Here is a 25,467-nt window from a genome sequence, read left to right as displayed (position 1 = left end):
CCGCTATAGGGCTTTAAAACGTCACTGAAAGGCTTAAAAACGCCACTATAAGTGAAATTTTTTTCGCATGAAACTCGAGTCTTAAAGACTCGAGAACTATGTGGCCTTTTTGTAATATGGATCTCGAGTTTCTAAATCTCGAGATGCTACTTTCCTTTATTGTTTCAAACGTTGCCGAACTAACTATATACAATTCTTTTGGATAGCTGTTTTGCACATTACCTCCTGAAGTTTGCCTCAAGCTTTAAAATCAGGAAATGACAAGTTTTTTACTACTACTACTACTACTATTAAGATCATACATACATACATACATACAAGACTTGTTGAGAAGTGAGAATTGAAGAAGAAAGAAAGAAAGAAGCTCTCTCATCAAATCTCATGGCTTTGGAAGAAGAGAAAACGGAAATGGAAATGGCAGTGAAGGACATAGAAGAAGAAGATGATGAGCTCGGTTCTAAGGAGAGAGTCCTTTACAAATACTTCCTCCTTGAATGGAAGCTCGTTAGCTCCCTTCTCAACGACATCGTTTCCCATGGCCGCGTCACCGACCCTTCCTCTGTCTACACCATCCGATCCATCGTACTCTCTCTCTCTCTCTCTCTCTCTCTCTCTCTCAGACCCATTTTTTGTTTCGCTCAGATTGATGCTTTTTGAGTTTGTTCTGAATATATATTATGTTTATAAATGTGGGAATGAACTTTTAGGATCACAATGTGACACCTCTGCTGTTTGTTCTAGTTTTGGATTTGGAAGTTTCTTTGTGTTCCATGTCTTTTTTTTCTATTAATTTTACATTACATTCTCTGTTTTAGGCCTAATTTAATTTAATTTAATCTATATTTTTTTGAAATGACTTAAAACATGTCAAATGTATTTCCTTTATAGTATTTTTCGCGCTTATATGCGAAAAAATGGGCATTGTTGTTGGAGGGGTTCTTTGATGCTGCCTCTGGGGATTAGAATCATGTGTTTCAAGCGTTTTAATCTTAGTCTTTAGTTTTAATTATGTTAATGTTGGAGATTAAAACACTTGAATGCCTGTCATGAGTGTAGATTGCTTAGCCCGTGAGAGGTGAATGTCCCTAAAATTACTTTGCAACTGGTTCTGGCAGGTGGGGTCAGTTGTCTGTCTAAAGGCGAGTCAAAAGGGTTCTTCTTTAGAAAGGTTCTCTAAGTAATCAGGAAAAAAAAAAAAACTTAGGATAAATTGCTTAGCTTGTTAGGGGTGAAAAGTACCCGGTAACTGGTTTGGGTGGGTGGGGTCAATTGCCTGTAGGAGTTTGATTAACAGTGAGGATAGTTGTAGAGTATGCGTTGTGACATGCAACTAATCTAAGCGAAGTTCTCCTACATCATAAAAAAAATAAAATAAAAAAACTTGAAATACATGGTTATGGTCATAGTGGCTATTGGCTACTGTGCCCTCCAAAAACACAGAGGTGTCATGGGATTTTCCATTTGGTAGTTTACAAATCTTCTGATGCCTATGGTCTCACTGTATTTTCTTCATAATATACAATGAGTTTTTTTTGTTTCCTTTATTGGCTTGGTGATCCTTGAATTACAGCTCTCTATGGCTAATCTACGCATGCGTGCAGATGCAAAAAATTTGCACATATAATATGTTCACACAAATCTATAATGGTGTCTCATTCTATATTATGAGAGTTTTCATGTCAAACACCCCATTCTCGTGTTGAAGCTTGCATGTAGTTTGCTATTACAATATGTGTAGGTTGTGCTTTGGTTTCTAATATTGAACAGAAAATGATACGTTGGACACCTTAATTAATTTTTTTCCCCTGGTATCTATATGTTTGAATTACATGTTCAAGACCTTAAATACTATGCAATGCATTTTCTATTGTTTAAGAAACTATTTTCCTTTTAGTTTAAAATATTTCCCTACTGGTTCTGCAGATGGATAAGTATCAGGAACAGGGTCAATTACTTGAGCCTTACCTGGAGAGTATAGTTTCCCCTCTGATGCTCATTATCCGTACTAAAACAATTGAACTAGGGGTAGCTTCAAAAGAAATTCTTGAAATAATCAAGCCTATATGCATCATTATTTATTCTCTGGTCACAGTTTGTGGATACAAGGCTGTTATCAAGTTCTTTCCACATCAAGTTTCTGATTTAGAACTAGCTGTATCTCTATTAGAGAAGTGCCACAACACAAATTCAGTGACATCATTACGGCAGGAAAGTACAGGAGAGATGGAGGCAAAATGTGTAATACTTTTGTGGCTTTCTATACTAGTTTTGGTTCCGTTTGATATCTCCACCGTTGATACTAGTATTGCAAACAACAGTAATCTGGGTGAACTTGAGCCAGCCCCCCTGGTATTGAGGATAATAGGGTTTTCTAAAGATTACCTTTCAACTGCTGGCCCCATGCGCACTATAGCTGGATTGCTGCTCTCAAAGCTTCTCACACGTCCAGATATGCCAAAGGTCTTTATGAGGTATCTATCATAATGCTTATAGAAATGTTGTTGAAGCATTTGGCCAATTTGACTTGTGTTGTGTTTCTTACAATGTTATACCTTTAGGGGTTAGTGAATCATATGACTTTCCAATAAAATACTAGCTGACCAAGGCTCATTATGCCTTTAAACAGAAACAATTATTAGTGATGGTTTGGGTTGTGTGTCTTTTTTTTGATAAATAATGTAAGAATATTATTAATAATAAAAAGATTGCCAAACCGAGTACATTGGGGATGTACTATGGGGGCACAAGTCAAGAAACAAAAGAACAACGGTCAAGAAACAAAGAAAAGGAAGAACAAGAAAAATGAGAAAAAACCACACTCCATTCAAAGAGAGTGTGTAGGAAAAAAGACTTAAGCTCCAGTAAAGAGCGTTCACAACCCTCAAAACTTCTATCATTCCTTTCATGCCAAATGCACCAAATCAAGCAATGAGGCACCATTCTCCAAACATCAATGTGGCGATGTCGCACAAACTTTCCTTGCCAAGCCTCAAACAACTCAAGAACAGTATGAGGCATAACCCATTGAATACCAAACAAGCAGAAAACCATGGACCACAACTCCCAAGCTATGGAGCAATGAAGTAGAAGATGATCCACCGACTCCCCACTCCTCTTACACATATAGCACCAGTCAAGCACCATCACTCGTCTTTTACGAAGGTTATCTGTTGTTAAGATCTTACCCAATGAAGCAGACCAAGAAAAGAACGCCACCCTTGGGGGAACCTTTGATTGCCATATCATTCTCCATGGAAAAGAAACAAAAGTAGGAGGGTAGAATGAGTTATAATAACCTCTAACCTCAAAACCTCTATCCCTTGCAGGTTTCCAACAAACCTTATCAGGACCAAACCCCCGCACCGTTGAAGAATAGATCAATTCCATAAACCGGTCAAAGGCTTCTTCTTCCCAATCTTGTGGTGGACGACGAAATTGCACATTCCAATGAAACCTCCCAGCAGACCAACCCATAACTTCAGCCACCGAGGAATCCTTTGACCTACTAAGACGATAAAACTCTGGAAATGCCTCTTGGAGAGTACCATCCCCACACCACAAATGCTTCCAAAATTTCACTCTAGTACCATCCCCCACTTCATAAACAAGGAATTTAGAGAGGTTCAACCAGCCACTTCTAATGTATCTCCACAGGCTGACTCCATAAGGACTTGTCACCTTTTTCGTACACCAACCACCCCAAATATTCCCATATTTTGCCTCTACAACCCTCCTCCATAAAGCATCAGTCTCCATGCCATACCTCCACAACCATTTACCTAACAATGCAGAATTAAAGTTCCCCAACCGTCGTATACCCAACCCCCCCTCCTGCAAAGGCCTACAAACCTTGGCCCAATTAATTAAATGTATTTTAGGTTCACCACCAATCCCATTCCACAGAAAGTCTCTCTGTAATTTCTCCATACGCTTTGCCACCTTCCCTGGTAAAGGAAAAAGGGAAAGAAAGTATGTAGGTAAAGACGAGAGTGAGCTTTTAATGAGAGTCACCTTACCCCCTTTAGATAAATACATTCTCTTCCAACCTGCTAATCTCCTCTCCATTCTCTCTAGGATAGGATTCCAAACAGATAAATCCTTAAATTTGGCACCTAAAGGAAGACCCAAATATTTCAAGGGCAAAGAAGACTGCCCACACCCCAACAAACCCACCAAATCCTCCAAATTGTGTACTCCACCAACAGGAACCAGCTCAGACTTCCCCAAATTAATATGAAGCCCTGAGACCTCCTCAAATCTAGCAAGTATCGCCCTCAAATTAGCAATCTGAGAAGGTTCAGCATCACAAAAAATCAGAGTATCATCTGCAAATAAAAGGTGAGACACCATCACTGATGAACCAACCGTACTACCCACAGAAAAACCTGAGAATTGCCCAGCGGAGGCAGCCACATCCAACATACGGCTTAGTGCCTCCATCACAATATCAAACAACAACGGAGATAAAGGATCCCCTTGCCGAAGCCCCCTAGAGCTACCAAAGAAATCAGATGGGCTACCATTGATCAGAATAGAAAACTTTACAGTTGAAATGCAATACCATATCCATTTTCTCCATTTCTCAGAGAAACCACAACGCTGCAGCATATACATTAAAAAATCCCAGCACACATGATCATATGCTTTTTCCACATCCAATTTACATAACACACCTGGAACTCCTGACTTTAATCTACCATCAATACATTCAGAGGCAATCAGGACGGAATCCAAAATCTGTCTACCCTTCACAAAAGCATTTTGTGAATCCGAAATAAGCCCATGCGCCACCCTACGAAGGCGATTAGCCAACACCTTAGAGATAATCTTATAAATCCCGCCAACTAAGCTAATGGGCCGAAAGTCCTTGACCTCCACAGCATCCACTTTCTTAGGAATAAGGGCAAGGAATGAGGCATTAAGACTCTTCTCAAACACCGCCTGAGTATGGAAATTGTGGAACACAGCCATAATTTCTGTTTTCAAAACGCCCCAACAAGACTGGAAGAATGCCATTGAAAAGCCATCTGGACCAGGTGCCTTGTCACCATTGAAACCATTAATCACCTCAACCACCTCTTCTTCCTCAAAAGGCCTATCTAGCCAACTTGCATCTTCCACCGAGATACTAGCAAACTCCACATCATCTAATACGGGTCTATTAGCCACATTCTCCAAATAAAGCTGCTTATAAAACTGAGAGATACAGTCTGCTATAGCAGCCGGGTCTGAAGACAATACCCCATCCACCATAAGCCTCTCAATAGAATTAACCCTCCTATGAGAGTTAGCTATGCGATGAAAAAATTTAGTGTTCCTGTCACCTTCCTTAACACAAAGAACTCTAGATTTTTGTCTCCAACTTATTTCTTCCAACAGAGTAGCTTGTTCTAACTCATCACGGATTCTACCCATTTCTTACCCTTTCCTCTGCTGATAAACCCCGACTCTCCTCCATATTCTCAAGAACACTTAGGTCCTTCCACAATTTTTTAATCCGAACTTCAACATGACCAAACACCTCCACATTCCATCTTTTCAAATCATTTTTTAAGAGCTTCAATTTATTGGCCAGAATGAAACTCGGTGCACCATGAACCTGATAGGAATCCCACCAAGACCGAACCCTATCCACAAAACCTTCATCCTTGAGCCACATATTCTCAAATCTAAACGGCATACTCCCTCTCTGGAAGGATCCACCCTCAAGAACAATTGGAAAATGATCCGAGCACAACCTAGACATCCGTCTTTGAGAAACTGTTGGAAACCTATCCTCCCAATCTGCAGAAAACAAGAATCTATCCAGCCTAGCCTTCGAGACAACTTCTCTAGAATTTGACCAAGTAAAAGAACCCCCTTGCAATGACAAGTCAATGAGACCCTGTTCTGAAATAAAATTGGAGAACTCCCGCATAGCAGTAGTGAAAGAAATAGACCCCAATCGTTCAGAAGGGAACCTAACCACATTGAAATACTAGCCAAGCAAGGCTCATTATGCCTTTAAACAGAAACGATTATTATTGATGGCTTTTTTTGTTTTTTGATAGGTAATATGGGTACTATTATTGATGAAATAATTAAAAAGAAACATACAATGTGCTCATGAGGATGAACAACATCAAATCACAAACAGAAAACAAATAGAACAGCAATCAGGAAACTAAACAAAGGGAAGAGAAGAACAGTTTGTAAAACCCCAGCACCGAGACCAATCAAAAAGGCTATGCTGACACAAGCCTTTTAACTCAACCAAAGTCTTCTCAGAATCTTCATAGGAACGACGATTTTGTTCCAAATAGTCCACATCAAACAACCTGGAATTAAATTATGCTTCCCAAGCCAATAATTCCAACAAAATAATACTTCCGCCACAGAGCCAGGCAAGACCCACCGAATACCGAAAGGCATAATTTAACAGCAATCCATTTCTTCTAATATTCCAGACACAAAAGAAAAAACATTATAAATTCTTGTTTTTATTTTGCCTCTTATGGTAACTTTTATAAAGAACCTTTTTCAGTGGACACGTTTTCACATTTAGGTATTGGTTTTTGGAGTCAGGTCCTTGTATAAAAGTGTATCTTGTAATTATCATGTTGTATTGATTATGTACTAATACTTTCTCCTTTGGTTTATTTGGGCTGTGTGCTTGTAAACCTTTTTCCAAACTAATTTTGTTTGGTACAGAATTTTACTTTTCTCCATAAGCTTACATGTTTCTTTTTGTAACTTCTTCAGCTTCACTGAATGGACACATGAAGTCCTATCTTCTGTCACTGATGATGTCTTGAATCACTTCCGGGTACTTGGTGCTGTTGAAGCATTGGCTTCTATTTTCAAGGTTTGCTTTTGATTCTTTTCATTTCATAGCATTCCATGGTAAAGTTCCTCTTTTACTCATAAAAAAAGATAATGACTGAAGAATCTTTCGCCAACGAGCTCTTGCTCAAATGGTACCACCTTCCCTTGTAAGGGCAAGGTCATCATGGGTTCAAGACGCACTGAGTTCATATGTAACATATCAATGATATACTAGAAAGTCACAGTCATAAAGTGTGGAAGTCCAAAATAGAATTTTCAAATCATTTGTTGTCAATGCTCTCCCAATTTTTTTACTTTTTTAAAGAACAAATAAACAACTTTTACTGTATGTTGTTTTATGTGGAACCTAGTGCAGATTATTTTTAAACAATTAGGCTTGCTTTCTTCACCATCCATGACATAGCATGTAGTTCCTTTACCTGGATGTTTGAAATTCCATGATGATGATCCTAGCTGGAATTGACAAAAACAGCATCCAGGAATCCTTGCTTGACTCTGACTTGCAGCTACACACTGGTTTAAAACTTGGGTTGCATGGATAGATGTTCTGTTCCTCCTGTTTTACCCCAACTAACTTATGGTTTTCATCTTTGTTCATTCAATCAATAAAATCACTGACGTCTCTGAATCTGAGTGGGAAATGAAGCTTGCAACAGTTTTTGCTTTGCTAACAAAATATGTTGAATGTGATGTTTATTCTCTCCTTAAGTTGGCAACACTAAGTTCATTTTTTTTCTAAAATTAATTAAGACATCATTCTGATATATAATATCCAGAGCTATACACTACACCTTTCTTATTTTCATTCTAGTGATGCCCAATATTAAAATCTGCCTTTTCAAGTACTTGCATCTCTTATGCATCATTTTTTGTAGACAGTCTGGTGGTCGAAAACTCTTGCTTGATGTGATTCCAATGGTTTGGAAGGACACTTCAGCATTAATCAAGTCCAGTGCTGCAACTCAGAGCCCTTTACTTCGCAAGTATTTGGTGAAGTTAACTCAGCGGATTGGGCTTACTTGTCTCCCTCATCGGTCTCCTTCGTGGCGCTATGTGGTTAGTCATGCTGAAGATTTGATTATTCTAATTCTAAACCTTATTGTCTCCCTTGAAGGATTGAGTTTTCTTTGCATATAGCAACGTTTTAAGATATTAATATCTTGTATGCTTTGCCATTCATTCCATTGGGTTAGCTGTGTATGTCTTTGGTTGTTATTTGCTTTGAAGTTGGAGTTTATAATTGTATTTCTTGTTTGCTTCACTATGAATTTTTATTATTATTTGGGTCATATTCAATTGATGCCTAGGATGGTGATGGAGGTGTTGGCAGGCTTGAACAGGAGGTTTGGATACAGAATGGATGTGGTATTGCATAAATTGATTGATGGATACAAAATGTTACATTCTTAGCTCTCTTTAAAACTTGCATTTGGTGTCTTCAAATATGTATTTATCAATAGATAAGCCATTTTGAGCCTTTTTTCTTTGGTGGGGTAATGGAACTAGAATTTTAAATTTTTAAAGAGAGAGGTACAAACAGAAGGCCTGCTTTTGGGTATAACAGCATAAAATGCTTAGCTCATCAAGGGTGAATGCCCATGGATTACCTGGCAACTAGTTCTAGCAGGTGGGGTTAGTTTCTCGTAGGTTTTATTGGCTAGAGGCAAGCCCAAAGGGCTCTTCTTTAGAAAGACTCCCAATGTTGTCTGAAAAAAAAGGGTACAAACAGAAGGCCTATGTATACTGAGAATAGGGCTACAAAATGTCAAAGAAAAATGTGCTTTTTTGTTGCATGTCAGTATTGTCTCCGTGCCATATATGATTGATAGCATGCTGTTTGTTGAAACATATAAAAATAATATTAGTTGAGCAAAGAGTTATAGGTGTTTGCCATCTGGGACCTTTTTCCTCCTTTCTTTAAAATTTTTCAAAAATATTACAGAACTAAGTCTTGTTATGTGATCGACATCAAGTTCTTTACTGAATATATATTAAAATGTTGTTACTTGAGTAGAAAGTTAAAGGTGTCTGCTATTTGGGCCTTTTTTTTTTGTTTTGGAAAGTTTTTAACAATATTACAGAACTAAATACTGTTTTATTTAATGTTCTATTTTTGGTAGAAATGTTTTGTTTTTGATAAGTAAGAAAAGTTTTATTGAGAAAAGACTACTTCATTAGAAAGATGAAGTAGCCAATGTGTGTATATATATATATATATACACACACACACGTACAGACAACAGAACACTGGAAGGAAAAAAAAATTATGTACAAGAAGAAAGGAATCTATGAACAGCGGAATAGATTCCCTAGAAGTAAATCCATGCACAAGACCAATCAAATACAGTCCCTGCAAATAAAGATAGAAGCTGATCCCTGGTAAACTCCATATCTTCAAATATACAATTATTACGCTCCCTCCAAATAATTCACATCACACATTGTGATACCAAATTCCAAATATTCAATTAGTGCTTTCCGAACTAGTTTCTCCGTCCTGCCAATAAATCAATAACCCTTTTGGTTAAAATCCAATCAACGCCAAACGAACTAAAAGAAAAACTCCATAACTGATAAACCTTGTGACAATGCAACAAGAGATGATCAACATTCTCCTCACTACACCAGCATAGGCAGCACCAATCCACAATTGTGATGCCCCTTTCTCCTCAAATAATCACATGTGAGTATCTTCCCACACGCAGCTGTCCAAACAAAAAAGAAACTTGACGTGGAGCCTTCATGCCCCAAATACTTTTCCATAGAAAAATAGTAGAGCTATATCCCCTCGGAGCACCGTAAAAGGACTGTATGTCAAAATCCCCCTTCGACTTCAACCTCCACCTCATCCTATCCCCATCCTCTTTTGAAGGATTCTGTGACTCCAAAGTGTGATGAAAGGCCCCCACAGCGGAATAGATTCCTCCACAGCATGACTCATCAACATATCTGGTACAAATGTGTATTTAGACACGCCTCTTTCTGTAATTAATTATCTCCTTTCCTATGTGCCTTTTTTTTCTGCTCACTTTATGCTACTTATTTTGTTGGCATTATCAAGAATATTGAAGGATCCACTTGATGGTAGTGTAATATTATCTCACATCCTGTCCTTGGTTTGTCTGGTTATGTTAGCCCCCCACCCCCCCGCGCAAAAAAAAAAAAAGAAGAAGAAGAAGGAAAATACTACGCACCAAATGAGTCATTAGTATGCTAGTTGATTTCTGGGGTTATCTGTTTTTAATGCCAATCTGTTGTGATGTTCTTTTGGAAGGTTGTAATTTATAAGTTAACCTGTACTGGGCTTCCAAATAAAATGCTACTTTTGTTACCTTTGAACCATGCATACAGGGCAGAGCTAGTTCATTTGGAAAGAATATTTCTTTGCCTGCGTCCAGAAAAAATGATCAATGCAGTCATGGTCCAGATGTAGACTCCTCTAACTTGGAAGAAAGTTCAGATTACATGCAAGATGAAGATATGGATGTTCCAGATATTGTAGAAGAGATAATTGAGATGTTGCTCTCTGGATTGAAAGATACGGTATGTCTGAAGGGTGAGAATCTGTGGTGAACTTCATTATTTTCTGATGTAGACTAAGTTTCCCAATAGTGGAAATTTTGAAATCATACTTTGCTGATCTCTAGTTTCCTGCCATCTTGATTGGTCTAAATGTAGATGCATGAGATCTCCCATACATATTCACATACTAGAATCTTACAGATTTTTTAAGATGGTACTTTGGAACTATTATTTCTCATACTTGGGGATATAGTTTAATACTGATTCTCCTCATTATTGTGTGATAAATAGTCAATTTGTATGTTGATACTTGATTTCCATATGAATGAAGTGTAAGGGGTGAAACTGTGGAAGAGAGAATGAGAGCAACTAAACACTGACAATGGTTGAGAGTTTTAAAGCTCCCGGGCATGAGCATAAACTGCTTAGCACATTAGGGATTTGCCCTTGGATTACCTGACAACTGGTTCTGGTGGGTGGGGTCAGTTGCCTGTAGGTTTTACTGGCTAGAGGTGAGTCCAAATGGCTCTTTTTTAGATAGGTTCCTTAGGTTACCCAAAAAAAATATGGTTGAGAACTTTAAAATAGTGCAGATGCAAAACATATTAGTCATTTTAGCAATTATTCAGATATATTATAAAGCAAATTAATGCTTAAATTTAGTTGAATTATATAACATAGCTGCAAAAAGGCAAGAATAAGTGCATTGTATTCCTTTCAATTGGATCAATGACATCTCTAGTTACAAGTACATTCCATCCCACTTTTCCTTCCCATGGGGCTGGGCAGAAAACAAACAGAGAGTTACAATGAGTACATTCCAACCAACATTTCCTTCTCATCCGAACAAGGGAACTATCCTTCCCTCCCCTTTTTGCATTATTTACTTTTCCTTTCTACCTCCTTCCACTATTTCTAAATGCAATCTTATGTTCTACATGATTCATTAATTTCATCATTTATTTATAGATTTATACTGCTGATCTGATTTTGACATTGCTGTGATGGTAATGCAGGACACTGTAGTGCGTTGGTCTGCTGCAAAAGGTATAGGCCGCATAACTTCACGTCTAACATCTGTGCTTTCAGAAGAGGTCCTTTCATCTGTCTTGGAGCTGTTTTCACCAGGCGAGGTAAAATAGGGCAGTTGCTCTCTTTTGCAACTTGTTTCCCATGAGAATACAAATTATGTCTAGAGTTGTGATGACATGTCGTATATTTCCAGGGTGATGGATCATGGCATGGAGGTTGCTTAGCACTGGCTGAACTGGCACGTAGAGGATTGCTCTTACCTATAAGTCTTCCCAAAGTTGTACCTGTTGTTGTGAAGGTTGTACCTATATATACATAAAACTAAGACCAGTGAATTTGATGTTTTCTTAAAGCATATAATTTCTGGAAGTTTTTTCTTCTTCTGTGAATATGGATATTGTTTTACTTAGTTCATTAAGACATGGCTTCCTTTTCCTATATACTCATCCATGTCTGGCATATTAGTATTAAGTGTAGAATGTCATGAAATTTATTTCTGCTGAAGATGTCATATTTGAAGAAGTTTTCTCACTGGATGACGAGACCTTAAGTTCCATTTAAAATTAGTTTTTGTGTTTGTCCACTTGGTGCTAATTCCTTTTGATTTCCAGATTGGTTCAGACTGGAAAAAATGTAAGAGACATTGAAGTATAAAGTTATGTTACAGTCGGTTGGGTTCTTAACTCTAGTGTGCTGCAGTTAGTCTTCTGTAGAATTTCATCAAGGAATAGTGCTCTATACTTCTTTAAAAAAAAAAAGGAATAGTGTTCTATGCTTTCAAATTTGTCTAAACATTGTACTCCAATCCTCAAACCAATTTGTTAGTTATGGTTAATAGTTCTAGTCCTTGTTATTGTGTCAATGATTGTTTTTTTTCTTTTCTTTTCTTTTTTCTTGAAAAGCTCTTGTCAAAATAGATGAATTTGATATTGTGGTGAAATTTGATGTTGTATTGGCTTTTACATGTCTTTGCCTTATTCAATGTCTCTGCTCTTTCTTGATTTATATTTTTCACAAGACATTTTTTCTAAAGACTCAAAGGTCAGAGAGATAAAAACCTTGGCACAGATACCTATATTGCAACATCAGTACTGATAAATTAATATTTTTAACAGGCACTACATTATGATATTCGAAGAGGTCCACATAGTGTTGGATCTCATGTGCGTGATGCTGCTGCCTATGTTTGTTGGGCCTTTGGGCGTGCATATTATCATGAAGATATGAGAACCATATTAGAACAGCTTGCTCCACATCTTCTAACTGTGGCTAGCTATGACCGTGAGGTGCTGAAATGTCGCTTCAACATTTTTTGTTTAGCTATGTGATTTTAATTCTTTCAATTTTTGATAGCACCATCGCTAAATCTTTTAAAGTCTGATGCTTAGGTTAACTGTAGAAGAGCAGCTGCTGCTGCTTTCCAGGAGAATGTTGGAAGACAAGGGAATTACCCACATGGCATTGATATTGTGAACACTGCAGATTATTTTTCACTTTCTTCGCGAGTAAACTCTTACCTTCATGTTTCTGTCTGTATTGCTCAATATGAGGGATATCTTTATCCGTTTGTGGATGAACTGCTGGACAACAAGATCTGTCACTGGGTATGCTCAAACCTCTTTTCATGCATTGTTTTAGCTTTGTATATTTGAAATATCAATGACAAAGACAAAGGGGACTGAAGCCAATTTAGATTAGGAAGTTCTAGACAGCTAGGATTAGGTTGTGGTAGGAAAAAGGCTGGAAAATTGAAAGGAATAAAGGGTGAAAAGGAATGGTAGGATCTGGGAATCAAATAAAGGAGAAAAACTAAGGTTTGGGTTGCTGTTCCCAGGACTGTGAACAATAACCCAATTATAGTAATTTCCCTCCTTATTTTGTGTGTGGGGGGCTATTTTATGGATTGGTGGTTTAGGGTTTTAAAGCTGACAAATCAATGTGTGGCTGTAAGGCTTTAAGTTTTTGAAAATTTAGGGATGAAGAAAAGAAAGATAAATTTCTAGCATTACACCTAGGGTTTCCTCAACATCACACCTCGGAGAATGGTTGCATCAAACAAATCTCAAAAAAACTTTATAACTTCTCAAAATTTAGAAAACATATTCTTTCGCTTGAATAGAAAAAATGATATCCTAATGCCTAGTTGTGTTAGGACTTGGGCTTTGATAACTAAATCCAGACTAAATAATTAAACTCACAACTAAAACCTAATAACATAATCAAAACCCAAAGACCCAATGAATCAATTTGCCAAGCCATGTCTAGAAACCAAAAAATTGCAGAAGTGCCTAACAGTTAAAAATGACTAAAATGAAACGTTAGAAAGACAATGATGGTTTTATTATTTTTGGGATGATCAAGTGAATTTCATTGAAAGACCCTGAGAACAAAAACACAGTACAGGCAAGCTGACAAAATATCTAAGCAGTTTAACCAGCATTAGGCCTAAATGACAGAAACTAACATTGAAACCCCATCTACAACATATCTCTCTGGTAGTCTGGTTTCATCAGTATAGGAATATGAATTTTGTGAACTCAATTCTAGCTCTTAGTTGCTTTCTGATGACAAAAATTATATTGTTATATGTCTCTCAGAGTGAATGCATCCCTCATGTAGAATAACATTTCTCAGCTTCCAGATGTGGTACACAGTAGCACTAAATCCAAGCTTACAAGTTATAACCTTTAAACTTCTCCCTTTCCAATTGTTTCCTGCCCAGATGGTGTCATTGTTGCTAATGCCAACCCACTGCACTAATGCTTCTTCTTGTGACACCTTTCACCCATGTTGAATCCAACAGAAATCAATAATCCATCTGGGTTCTTATGTCACAGAACCTTTGTCATCAACCCTTGGCTGGTCATCGACCATGTGATCCGCCTGTCCGAGCTGCTTCTTTAACTGGGATACATGAAATACTGAATGCAACCATGACTACTGCAGCAATTTTAAGCGATAAGCCACCTTTCCCACTCACTCAAGGACTCTAGGACTCTTAAGGGCCCATAAAATATTGGAGATAGCTTCATACTGTCATGAACCTGAATTGACAATTGCTGGCACTGTTGGATCTTGAGAGAGACCAAATCTCCTGGCTCAAACTCCAGCTCGTGTCAGTACCAATTGGAATTAATCTTCATATGGTTTTGAGCTGCCCTTAAATTTTGTTTCATGCATCCCACTCACACAATGTCTCTTCGACTTGAGCGACTGCGGTGGACACATATTTGTAATTATGCACTGTTGGAGGTGGTTGGCCATATACAGCTTCAAATGTATTCATTTGGGTGGCTGTTTGTTGGATTCCATCCTATCGAAATTTCTTTGGAGAGGATTATTGTAATGTTGCCGCCCCCTTAAACAACCTTAAGTTCCTTGAAAGTCAAATTTGGATATGTTCATTGCCAATATACTCTGTAAGATCAAGGTGGAGGATTAGGTAAGGTTGTAGGTTCAAGACCCATTAGATACACATGTAATTATCTATTAAATATAATTAAAGAAAAAAACTATGGGCAAGCATATTCCATATACATAAACCTTTTTTCTGTTCTTTTCTTTTTTGTAATCATTCCTAACCAGAAGGAAGAACATGAATTTTTTTTGTAGGGACTAGGAGATTGGATCCCTAATCCTCCACCTTCTCTGTTTTCACTAAACCTATTTTTTTGTTTTTTCCTTTTTTCCTTCCTTATGGCAACATTGTAGTTGTTGAAGTTATTTTCTAATCATATTCAAAATTTATTACAGTAACAGATCACATGGAAATATTGTTGGCATATAGTACCATGATTGTCATCATTATTCTTATTTTGTTAGATAATAGTTCAAAGAATTCATAAATTACTCATGATTGATGTCATTAGGAGAAAGGCTTGAGAGAACTTGCTGCAGAGGCCCTTTCTGCTCTTGTCAAATATGATCCTGAATACTTTGCAGACTCTGTAGTGGATAAAATACTTCCTTGTACTCTCTCATCTGATTTGTGCATGCGCCATGGTGCAACTTTAGCTGCTGGTGAACTTGTTTTGGCGCTACATCAATGTGGTTATGTTCTTTCCTCTGGTTGGTACTCTTACCTTTTTTAAACTTACGTTAGTTGATCTAAATCAGAGTGCAAGTAGAACTTAAAAATAGTTGTTACACACTTGTGTTTATGAGCCTTACATTTATTATTGTCTAATTGACACAGGACAAATTAGGCTAAAGAAGATTTGTGGATTTTGGATCTAGAACCCCTTGAGAAGAAGGGTTAGGGTTTAAACTCCAAATAAGAGAAAGCAAAGGACCACAGCTCCTTAGCAATACCACAATGAAATAAGAGATGTTCAATTGATTCACCACTAGACTTACACATACAGCACTAATCTGCAAGGATCAAATTCCTTTTAATGAAATGATCCACTTTTAAAATTTTCACAAAGCCATGTCCGAAAAAATTAAGCAACCTTTGAGACTTTGTTACACCAAATACTTTTCAAAGTGATCTTGGTGAAAACATAATTGTGCGCTCTAAATTAAGGAAAGCTCATAAAATTTAAATTTAATAGTTTATCTTGTTAGCTGTTTTCAGCTGTCAGTAGTATGTCATCTTCTGTATCTAAGCTTATAATTATCTTTGTCCAATTTCTCTCTTATAGAAAAACAGCATCGTATTGCTGGTGTAGTTCCTGCTATCGAGAAAGCACGACTTTATCGTGGAAAGGGTGGAGAAATAATGCGTGCAGCTGTTTCTCGGTTCATTGAATGTATCTCTTCATCTCATTTGTCTTTGCCTGAAAAGATAAAACGAACTCTTCTCGATACTCTCAATGAGAATTTGAGACATCCCAATTCTCAGATTCAGGTAGTTGTCTTTTAACGTGGGATTATCTTGTCTATCCTTGTATGTTTCTGTGATGCCTTAAATTTGTCAACCAATTTTGCCATATGATGAACAGAATGCTGCTATTAATGCTCTGAAACACTTTTTTGGAGCATACATGGTTGCTGCTGATACTGGAGGTACTGGTGATATATCGTCCAAGTACCTGCAATTGTTGACTGATCAAAATGTTGCTATTAGAAGAGGATCTTCCCTGGCTCTTGGTGTTTTGCCTTATGAGCTTTTGGCTAAAAGGTGGAGGGATGTGCTTTTGAAACTTTGTAGCGCTACTGCTATTGAGGTGCAGTTAATAGAAGTTGCAATTGTCATTGAAATTTCCACTGTTACAGAACTAATGAATGAATAACATAAATAAGTTATTTTCTATGTACAGGACAACCCTGACAATAGGGATGCTGAAGCACGCGTAAATGCTGTAAAAGGACTCATATCAGCGTGTGAGACACTAACTCAGGCTAGAGAAGGTTCTAATATCCATTCTTGGGAGGATGACTTATCTCTATTTCTTCTGATTAAGAACGAAGTGATGATGAGTTTATTTAAAGCTCTAGATGACTATTCTGTTGATAACAGAGGTGATGTGGGTTCTTGGGTCCGTGAGGCTGCTATGTATGGCCTTGAGAAATGTATATATATCCTCTGTAAGAGAGATTCCATTGGTTCTGCTAGAAAATCAGATGAAGTTGAATCCTCTGTATCAGAGCTGCCTGATTGTGATATGGTCAAAACTAACCAGATGGACTCACTTTTTGATGCAAATCTTGCTTCCATCATAGTTGGAGGAGTTTGTAAGCAAGCTGTAGAAAAGATGGATAAACTAAGAGAAGCAGCTGCAAAGGTTCTCCAGAGGATTTTGTACAACAAAACAATCTATATTCCTTATATACCTTATAGGGAAAAGCTAGAAAAAATTGTTCCTAATGATACAGATATAAAATGGGGGGTAAGTATACACAGCTCTTCTATAGTGTACTTGGAAAATTAGTTGAGTTTGACATAAAGACCATTTTGTACTTGCTTGTAGGTACCCACTTTGTCATATCCACGTTTTGTGAAGCTACTTCAATATGATTGTTATAGTAGACCTGTCCTATCTGGGTTAGTTATCTCCACTGGTGGGTTGCAAGAATCTCTGAAGAAGGCATCAATTTCAGCATTGTTAAAGTTTCTTCAAGCAGTTGAACCTGAAGACCTCAATGAGAAAAGATCCAGAGAGTTCAAGCTATCTACTGATATCCTTTGGGTTCTTCAACAGTACAAAAGATGTGATAGGGTGATTGTACCCACTTTGAAGGTAATATCCATGGTCTTGATAGAAAACATGAACTTGATGATAGAGATATTAATGATGGGCTCTTGTTCACAATTTGTTCTCTATGATTAAGTCACCTACAATGTTGCAGTTCTAGAATAATGCACCACAGCTTTTGTTCATTGGATTATTAAACAGTATTATGATGTGGCTTGCTCTGATTGCAAGCTACAAAATCCATAAATAACTGAATAGTAGATGATCTTGTTTCCTGATTTAAGCCCACTCGTTTCCTGCAGTAGACAGATTATATCTTAATCTCATTTAGGGAGTATCTAATCTAGCCATAGAAGATTGATTTGCTACTACTTTGCAAATTCACCTTATAAAGAATTAATTTACGATGTTCACATGTCATGTGGTTTTAAAGGTCTAATTATGTGTCTTTATTTTGTTAGTTATGGTCAATTTTGTAGTCAGGGGCAAATCAGTAAAAGGGTATTTTGGTAGTTTAATTGAGTCTATAATTTTCTAGGAGATCCTTAGTATCTTAGGATTTATTTTCTTTGGGTCTAAGTTAGTATTTTATTAGGTTGTTGTTTACTATTCAAACTAGGAGTCCTATACTATTAGTACAAGAAAGAGTCTTTATATATTTGTGCTCAATGTACACACAGAAGGTGGAATTGATTGATAAAATAATTGAGTATTTTGAGCATTGAGGCATGTTGGCCATAGGGCTTTCCTCCATTTCTCTTATTTCCTTCCCTCCCAACCCCCCCCCCCCCCCCTCTTTTTTTCTCATGGATACCGTTCATGCACTTTTCACAGATTTTGAAAAAGTTCTACTTCCGTTTCTTTTTCTTCTTTTTTCAATTATAAATCAAATCTTTTCTGTTTTGAATCCTAACCCTTCTTCTTGAAGGGTTCTAAACCCAAAATCCATAAATCTTCCTAAACCTTAACCCACAACAAGAGTACTTAGACAAGTTCTCTAATTTGCACTACATCAGGATCATGTTGTTCGCCACCAGAACTCTTTGCCTAAGGGTGAAAGCTTAGATCAGGGTGTGGGGTGACCAGAACACCAAGCAGGAGCAAGTGAGAGTGGAGGAAGGGTATCTTTTAAATTAATGCCTTGAAGCAAGAGCATGGACAGAGCATCTAGTGTTTTTTTTTTTTTTTTTTTTGATTAGTAATAGAATTTTATTGAAAATGAAAACGGCTACTCTATGTTTGCAATGATGAACATAAAGCACCTTGGAAAAGTACAAGTAAATCAATTAGAAAATCTAAGAGAAAGTTGGAAATCAAAAATTAAAAGTACAAAACTAGTAAAACCCATTTCCTAGACCAATCAAACAAGGTACAGAGCAGCAAAGACTTCAATTGATCAATAGGTCTCTCAATCTCCTCAAAAGTGCAACTGTTTTGTTCCTTCCACACTAACCAGATCACACAAGCAGCCACCAAATTCCATACATTCGAAGAATGTTTCCCAAACCAGTTGTGCCAACCAAAGAGAAGGGATGCTACCTTGTCCGGCAACACCCAATGAATCCCAAAAATCATAAATACTTTTTTTTGATAATTAAAAAAAAAAAAAAATCATAAATACTTCACTCCATAGAGTATGAGCAATCTCACAATTGATCAAAAGATGATCCACTATTTCTCCATTGCACCAACACATACAAAACCAGTTGACTAGCAATAATCCCCTCTTATTGAGGTTGTCAATTGTGAGAATCTTACCCCATGTAGCTGACCACAAAAAGAACAACACTCTTAGGGTCCTTAGCATGCCAAATACTCTTCCATGGACACAAATGAGTATTAGTACCATGGATGGCATTATAAAAAGAGCAACCATCAAATTTACCACTCCTAGTCACCTTCCACATAGCTCCTGCCCCTTAAGCAATTTTGTATAAATATAATCTAAGAATACTACACTGCCTCAGTCTCCCAATCATGAAAATCCCTTTGAAATTCCAACTTCTCATTGTCACTTGTGATGGGGGGTCTAACACAGACTAAAGAATCTTTATCCGCTAAGCAATCAAAGAGATCAGGGTATATATCCTTTAGAGGAAGATGATCACTCCAAGGATCATACCAAAACCGTATTTGATTGCCCTCACCAACCACAAAATCTACATGTGGGAAAACATTATCCCAACCTGCTCTGATGCTTTGCCACAACCCACACCTGTGCATCCCTCTACTAGCCTTTGTACACCATCGCCCTCTATCCTCACCATATTTGGCTACAATGACCTGATGCCACAAATGAGTGGCTTCATGCCCAAACAGCCATAACCATTTCACAAGTAATGCTTGATTAAAGCTCCCTATTCTTCTAATCCCCAAACAACTCAGTGGGAGAGCATACCTTATACCATGCCACCAACATACTTGAATTCATCATCCAAAGCTCCCACAAGAAGTTCCTTTGTATTTTTTCCAATCTATCAGCCAAGACTTGGGAATAGTAAATAAAGAGAGATAATATGTTGGTAGGCTCAATAATTTACTCTTTAAAAGAGTAAGTTGGCCTCCCATTAGACTAGTATAACCTCTTCCAGCCAGCTAATTTCTGCTCCTTCTCTAATATGGGGTTCCATATAGACGTTGCCTTGTAATGAGCCCCCAAAGGCATTCCCAAGTAGGAAATCATTGAGGTGCTCTGAAATCATGGACATTATGATAGCTTAATAATAAGAGACAAAACAGAGCAAATATCAGTGCCAGAATAATCTATTTCCAAGGTAGCTTATCACTTAAGAATCTGTGCTGTACTCTACTAGAAAAAAGTTTTCAGTACTCTTAATTTAAGAAGTTCTTTGTGATGATTAATCATATTAATCCTTCTAGAAACATCCTATTTCTCAATGATTTATTCACGTTTTTAATTGTAGCTTTCGTTCAGTGAAACTTAGCCATGGTAATGCTGGATTTTTCATGTTTGTGTATGTACTTCTTATAATACTTTTCTGTTATATTCTTTTCTTTGTATATACTTTACTCAGGTGCTTGGTACTGCTATACATTATAGGTTGATAAACACCCTTGGTTTGTATTTTCTTACAATTTATGTTGCTTATATGTAACATATATGTGTGTGCTGGTGTATGTGTATGTGAATTTCTTTCTCAAAAAATCTCCTTTCTGGTATTCTGTACTTTTTAAACCTTGTTTTTGAAGCTGTGTTAAAATGACAGTCTTCTGTATTTCAGACCATCGAGATTTTTTTCAGCAAAAAGATATTCTTAAATATGGAGGTTAGTTTACACTTCTCTTTCAGTTCCCTTGCCCAATTTATTGATGCTGTTAGTATTTCATTTACTTTCATCTACTTGTCTTGTTCCCCCTGCATCAGAGCTGGAAATTTATATCATAATCTATTGATGTTAGCAGCAGTAGATGTTTTATTGCATATCTATGAAGATCTGGATAGCCATAATTTGTAGGTAACCTAGCAACTACAATCTGTACTGCATCTTCCAAAACATGGCACACATCATCCACCAGTTTTTTTTTTTTTTTTTTTGGGGGTATTCCTTCTCTCGTTCTTGGTGCAGTCTGCCACATCCATCTGATGCAGAGGGGCATTAGATGAATAATACCATGTAGCTGAGTGTCTTATTAACAGATTGTGTTCTGCAGCACTGTAATTTTTATGTTGTCTATTCTCTCATCAAGATGGGTGAATTGATCTTGTCTAACAAATACCTACATAGAAGTTTACAAAGGTGAAATGAGTGGAGGTTCTGGGATGATGCTAATCACCCCATTGTCTTGATTCAGCAGAGATGATGCATTTTCATTATCTATTAAATTCTTAAATAATAAAGGACTAAGAAATTTCTTGTTCTTTTTCTCTTTCTATGGTGGTTTTGATGTCCGCTATACATAATCATTTGGTGCACATGTAGGGAATAAGTATTGAGTTTGATTGCAGTTTCATTACGGGAATATCTGTTCCCCTAAATTAAGAAATAACTCTTTCTTACCAAAAGGTCCACAATAGCTATCCTATAACATAACTTACATAATAACTCCAAAAATAAAGATCCCAAAATCGCACTGTTGGCTGCCACTCCCCTTAAAATCTATCATTCTTCTGTCTCTATCTGGTGTCCGTAATAGTGCAATTGTATAAGATTAATGTTTCTTTTCAATAAAATATGACATTATGTAAGTATTGGTTGCAATGGTTTTTAATTTATATTGTAATTATTGGTTTTTATGGTCTTTGCTCTAATATTGCAATAGATCTTTAGAGATCTTTGCAGTAGGTTCCTCAGGAGAAAAAAGTATTAATTTAAAATTTAAATATGTATTAACATTTTAGGAAACATATAAAAAAATCATGCTTGTTTATATGTCACCGTGAGATTCAAGTGAAATTGTTACTTATATGCTGTCAATTTTTTCCTTTTTATTATTTATGGAGATTAATTTTGAATAAAAGACAATTATATTAATTATGCGATTTCAATTATACATAATAGGAAGTTAAGAAGGCCCACAAAGAGTGTAAATATTATTATATAAGGTTATTTAAGGAAATGTGACAAGAGTATAATTTAATTCCACCATCTTATCATGATGTACCAAGTTGTGTAATGTAGATTTAGGATTCTATTCATATGTTATTGCTAAACAGATAAATAAGAATAGTTATTCAATTCTAGCTTTTTGTTGGTTGGTAATGCTCATTCCTATTCCCCAGGTAATCAACATTCTAATACCAAACGTACCCTTAGTACCATATAAACCAATAAAACTATGACTGTGATTCCCTTGTGTATTTGTTATATTCCCCTTTTTATATGTATTATGGAAACCATTAAAAACATGACTTATAGTTCCCTTGTGAATTGTTATATTTCCTTTCTTATAAATATTTGGTGTGAACACATTTTGAATTGACCTCATCTCCAACTTCAATTTCCAGGCTCATACTCCAATTTTCTGTGCTGGTGTTTTGGATTCACTGGCAGTGGAATTGAAGGGATCAAAGGACTTCTCTAAGTTATATGCAGGAATTGCTATACTAGGATATATTGCTTCAATTTCCGAACCTATCAACTCTAAGGCCTTCTCTCATCTTCTCACTTTCCTTGGCCATCGATATCCTAAGGTTTGTGGTGCTCTCAAAGTTTTAGCATTAGTCATTAATAAATCCAAGTATCCTGCATTTAGAATATAATTTGTGTTTTATGGAAGCACCTTGCTTAGATTATTATTACTAGGTTTTGTTTTGTTTTGTTTTGTTTTTGTTTTTGTTTTTGTTTTTTGTATTTTTTTTTTTTTTTCACTCTTGTTCTCTCTAGGGGATAGTATCTATAAAACAACTTAACTATATGTTATTAATGTGGACTGTTGCTTATTAGTTCTGCACCCTTTTTTTGGTTCTATTTTACCTCTTATTATAACCCAGATTCGGAAAGCTTCTGCTGAACAAGTTTACCTTGTCCTCCTGCAAAATGAGAATCTTGTGTCAGAGGATGTTATGGAGAAAGCACTTGAAATAATTTCCGAAACTTGCTGGGAAGGTGACATAGAAGTGGCAAAGCACCAAAGATTAGAATTGTTCAATATGGCTGGTCTGGAAACAGGACTACTTCACAAGACTAATGGAGTATCAAACAAAGATGGCAGGAAGAAAACTCCAGCAACTGATGAAAATGCATCATATTCCTCATTAGTTGACTCAATTGGGTTCTGATTTTTTTTTCCTCTTGATGAGCTGAGTTTTTAATTAAATCTCGTATTCTTGTAACTTCTCAACCTTTCTTATTTTTTGGCCCAGTTAATATATATGGAAATTTAAAGGTGCTTGCCAAAGTTATATTTAGGTACAACTAAAGATATTGATTTGTTGAGAATGAAAGTTAAGAGAGGTATATGCAACGTAAAGCTTGGTGGCATGTTAGAAGTCACTGTAATATTTGCCGTGTGTTCTCTAATGCAACTGCCATGGAATGGATGATGAAGCTCCAGCCATCCAATTTTGTTGCGATGAAATGAAAGTATCCCATGATAACATGTTTCATCTATATTGCAGCAGTTGACTACTCAATGGATAATAATGAACAAATCGTGATCGCCAATGAGTTTTAGCTCAAAGGGTACCAGCCCCATAAAAAATGGAGGGTAAGAACCCAACTTGGCCAATGCATTAGCACATTGGCTAGCTTTCCTAAATACATGATGGTGTTCAATTTGTAGTAAGGAATCCATCAATAGGTTAGTGGCATTGTTATTTGTTAGCTAGCTAATTAGGCATTTTGCATCAAGCTCTATGTTAAAGTCACAGGAAATCTTTGATTTTAGTCTCAATCAAGGATCCTTTGTCCCCTCTAGTCAACTAGCATTAGGCTTATATATATTGTCCATCTATGTACAGAAATACACACAGCAATATACAAATTAGGTATTCATACACGTCTGTTCTCTCTTTTAATAGTTTTCTATATTGTTGCCTTTCCTCTCACCCTAAAGCATTATTCTTGTATTTTGACCACGCCATTGTCAATTTTTTCTGGCTCGTAGTATTTTGCATTATTTGGTAGTGACCTTTCTATTTTTAAAGAATTTGTACTTAATTGTTCAATAGTTTTAGTTGGTCTCTAATCATTTCAACCTAAGACAAGTTTTTACCTATTTATTGCATCATAAGGGAATGATACAATCTTAAATAAACTATACAAAGGAATATAAATTTTTATAGCTATTTAAAACATTTCTTTAGTTGTAGCTAGCAAATAAAGAACCAACTGCTTTATTATGCTTGGGTTAAGGTCACCAATGCATATAAATGAGGCAAGCACAAAGCGATTAGCGAGGAATAAAGAAATTTAGGAAACAATATATAGAACTTTATTATTTAAGTGGTTAGACCAACTTTACACCAAGCCAACTGAAACTTTTTTGTCTCTAACGTTCGACTTCACAAACACACGCACACATATATACACCTCCAAAGTTAGTAGAAGCTTCAATAGAAAAGGGAGACTTGTATTTGATTGGTTAATGGAGCGGTCATGAAATGATTTGCAAGTCAAAAAATGAAGCTTGACTATCTACTGCTATACGTAAACTACATTGCAGTGCAATACCTACTGCTCATTTGGCAAGACTATAGGGATTTAGATCCGGTCCACCTTAATACTTAAGGTATTGCACCAGGTACAATTACCCTACTCTCTCTCACATAAATTTTTATCATTCTTACTTTTTAACTTTTTTTTATTAATTTTTAATTTTTTTATTCAATGGTTGAGATTGAAAGTTGTTTTTTTCAATTTTTAATCTCAACCATTCATTGCTATTGCATCAGGTGCAATACCCTAAGTATTGTAATTAATCTCAATCCAAACTATAGAATATAAATAGTGTGATGTGATGCATCATAGCACTCAATCTTAGGGGGGGGGGGTTTCAAAACAATATAATTCTTTTTTGTCCCAGCATTATAAAGAGAATTCACAACACTTTATTGTTAATTTCTTATTAAATTTTATTAGTATTTTACTACTATAGGAGACATTATTCACTTCTCTTGGCAACCACATCAGTTATACTAGTAGTCATCTCTTCAATAATATGAAGCCATGTGTCCAATTTATTCAAAACACAATCCAACTCACCATCCCCAAAAAAAAAAAAAAAAAAAAAAAAAAAAAAAAAAAAAAAAAAAACACACACCATTGACACAAAGGTATCATCAACCCCTACTTCCTATCTCCAAACCCAAAGTTTGGTTTTAAGGTCTGCAAGGAGTCCAAGTTCTTCCTGGACTTCAACCGGGTGACAACTCTTAACCCTATACCTATCAGGTCCACTCAATCTTGGTATACTTCCAAAAGCAACGCCTCTTGTATGACAGTGAGCCCACAAGCTCCATTAGTTCAAAGCAAAAACATTTTCTAGACTA

The 25,467-nt window shown here is 36.5% G+C and overlaps 1 protein-coding gene across 2 annotated transcripts; it reads left to right on the top strand.

Moving 5' to 3' along the window:
* Positions 1-275: 275 nt before the first annotated feature.
* On the top strand, positions 276-23,476 carry LOC115983995 (tubulin-folding cofactor D). 2 transcript variants are annotated; one of them, XM_031106871.1, is made up of 17 exons: positions 276-582; positions 1,924-2,471; positions 6,742-6,844; positions 7,705-7,881; positions 10,177-10,368; positions 11,364-11,480; positions 11,573-11,677; positions 12,495-12,665; positions 12,768-12,983; positions 15,249-15,447; positions 16,023-16,228; positions 16,323-16,547; positions 16,641-17,210; positions 17,292-17,561; positions 20,759-20,803; positions 22,483-22,668; positions 22,969-23,476. In XM_031106871.1, exons 1-17 carry the CDS (start codon positions 382-384, stop codon positions 23,254-23,256), a joined length of 3,819 nt encoding a protein of 1,272 aa, XP_030962731.1. In that variant the 5' UTR covers positions 276-381; the 3' UTR covers positions 23,257-23,476. The 2 variants fall into 2 exon arrangements, with proteins under 2 accessions (XP_030962731.1, XP_030962732.1); XM_031106872.1 differs by lacking the exon at positions 20,759-20,803.
* Positions 23,477-25,467: the final 1,991 nt, after the last annotated feature.

This window comes from Quercus lobata, chromosome 4 (assembly GCF_001633185.2).
Source record: "Quercus lobata isolate SW786 chromosome 4, ValleyOak3.0 Primary Assembly, whole genome shotgun sequence".
NCBI lineage: Eukaryota > Viridiplantae > Streptophyta > Magnoliopsida > Fagales > Fagaceae > Quercus > Quercus lobata.
The sequence above is the reverse complement of the archived record's forward strand: the minus strand, read 5'-3'. Positions and strand labels throughout refer to the sequence as shown.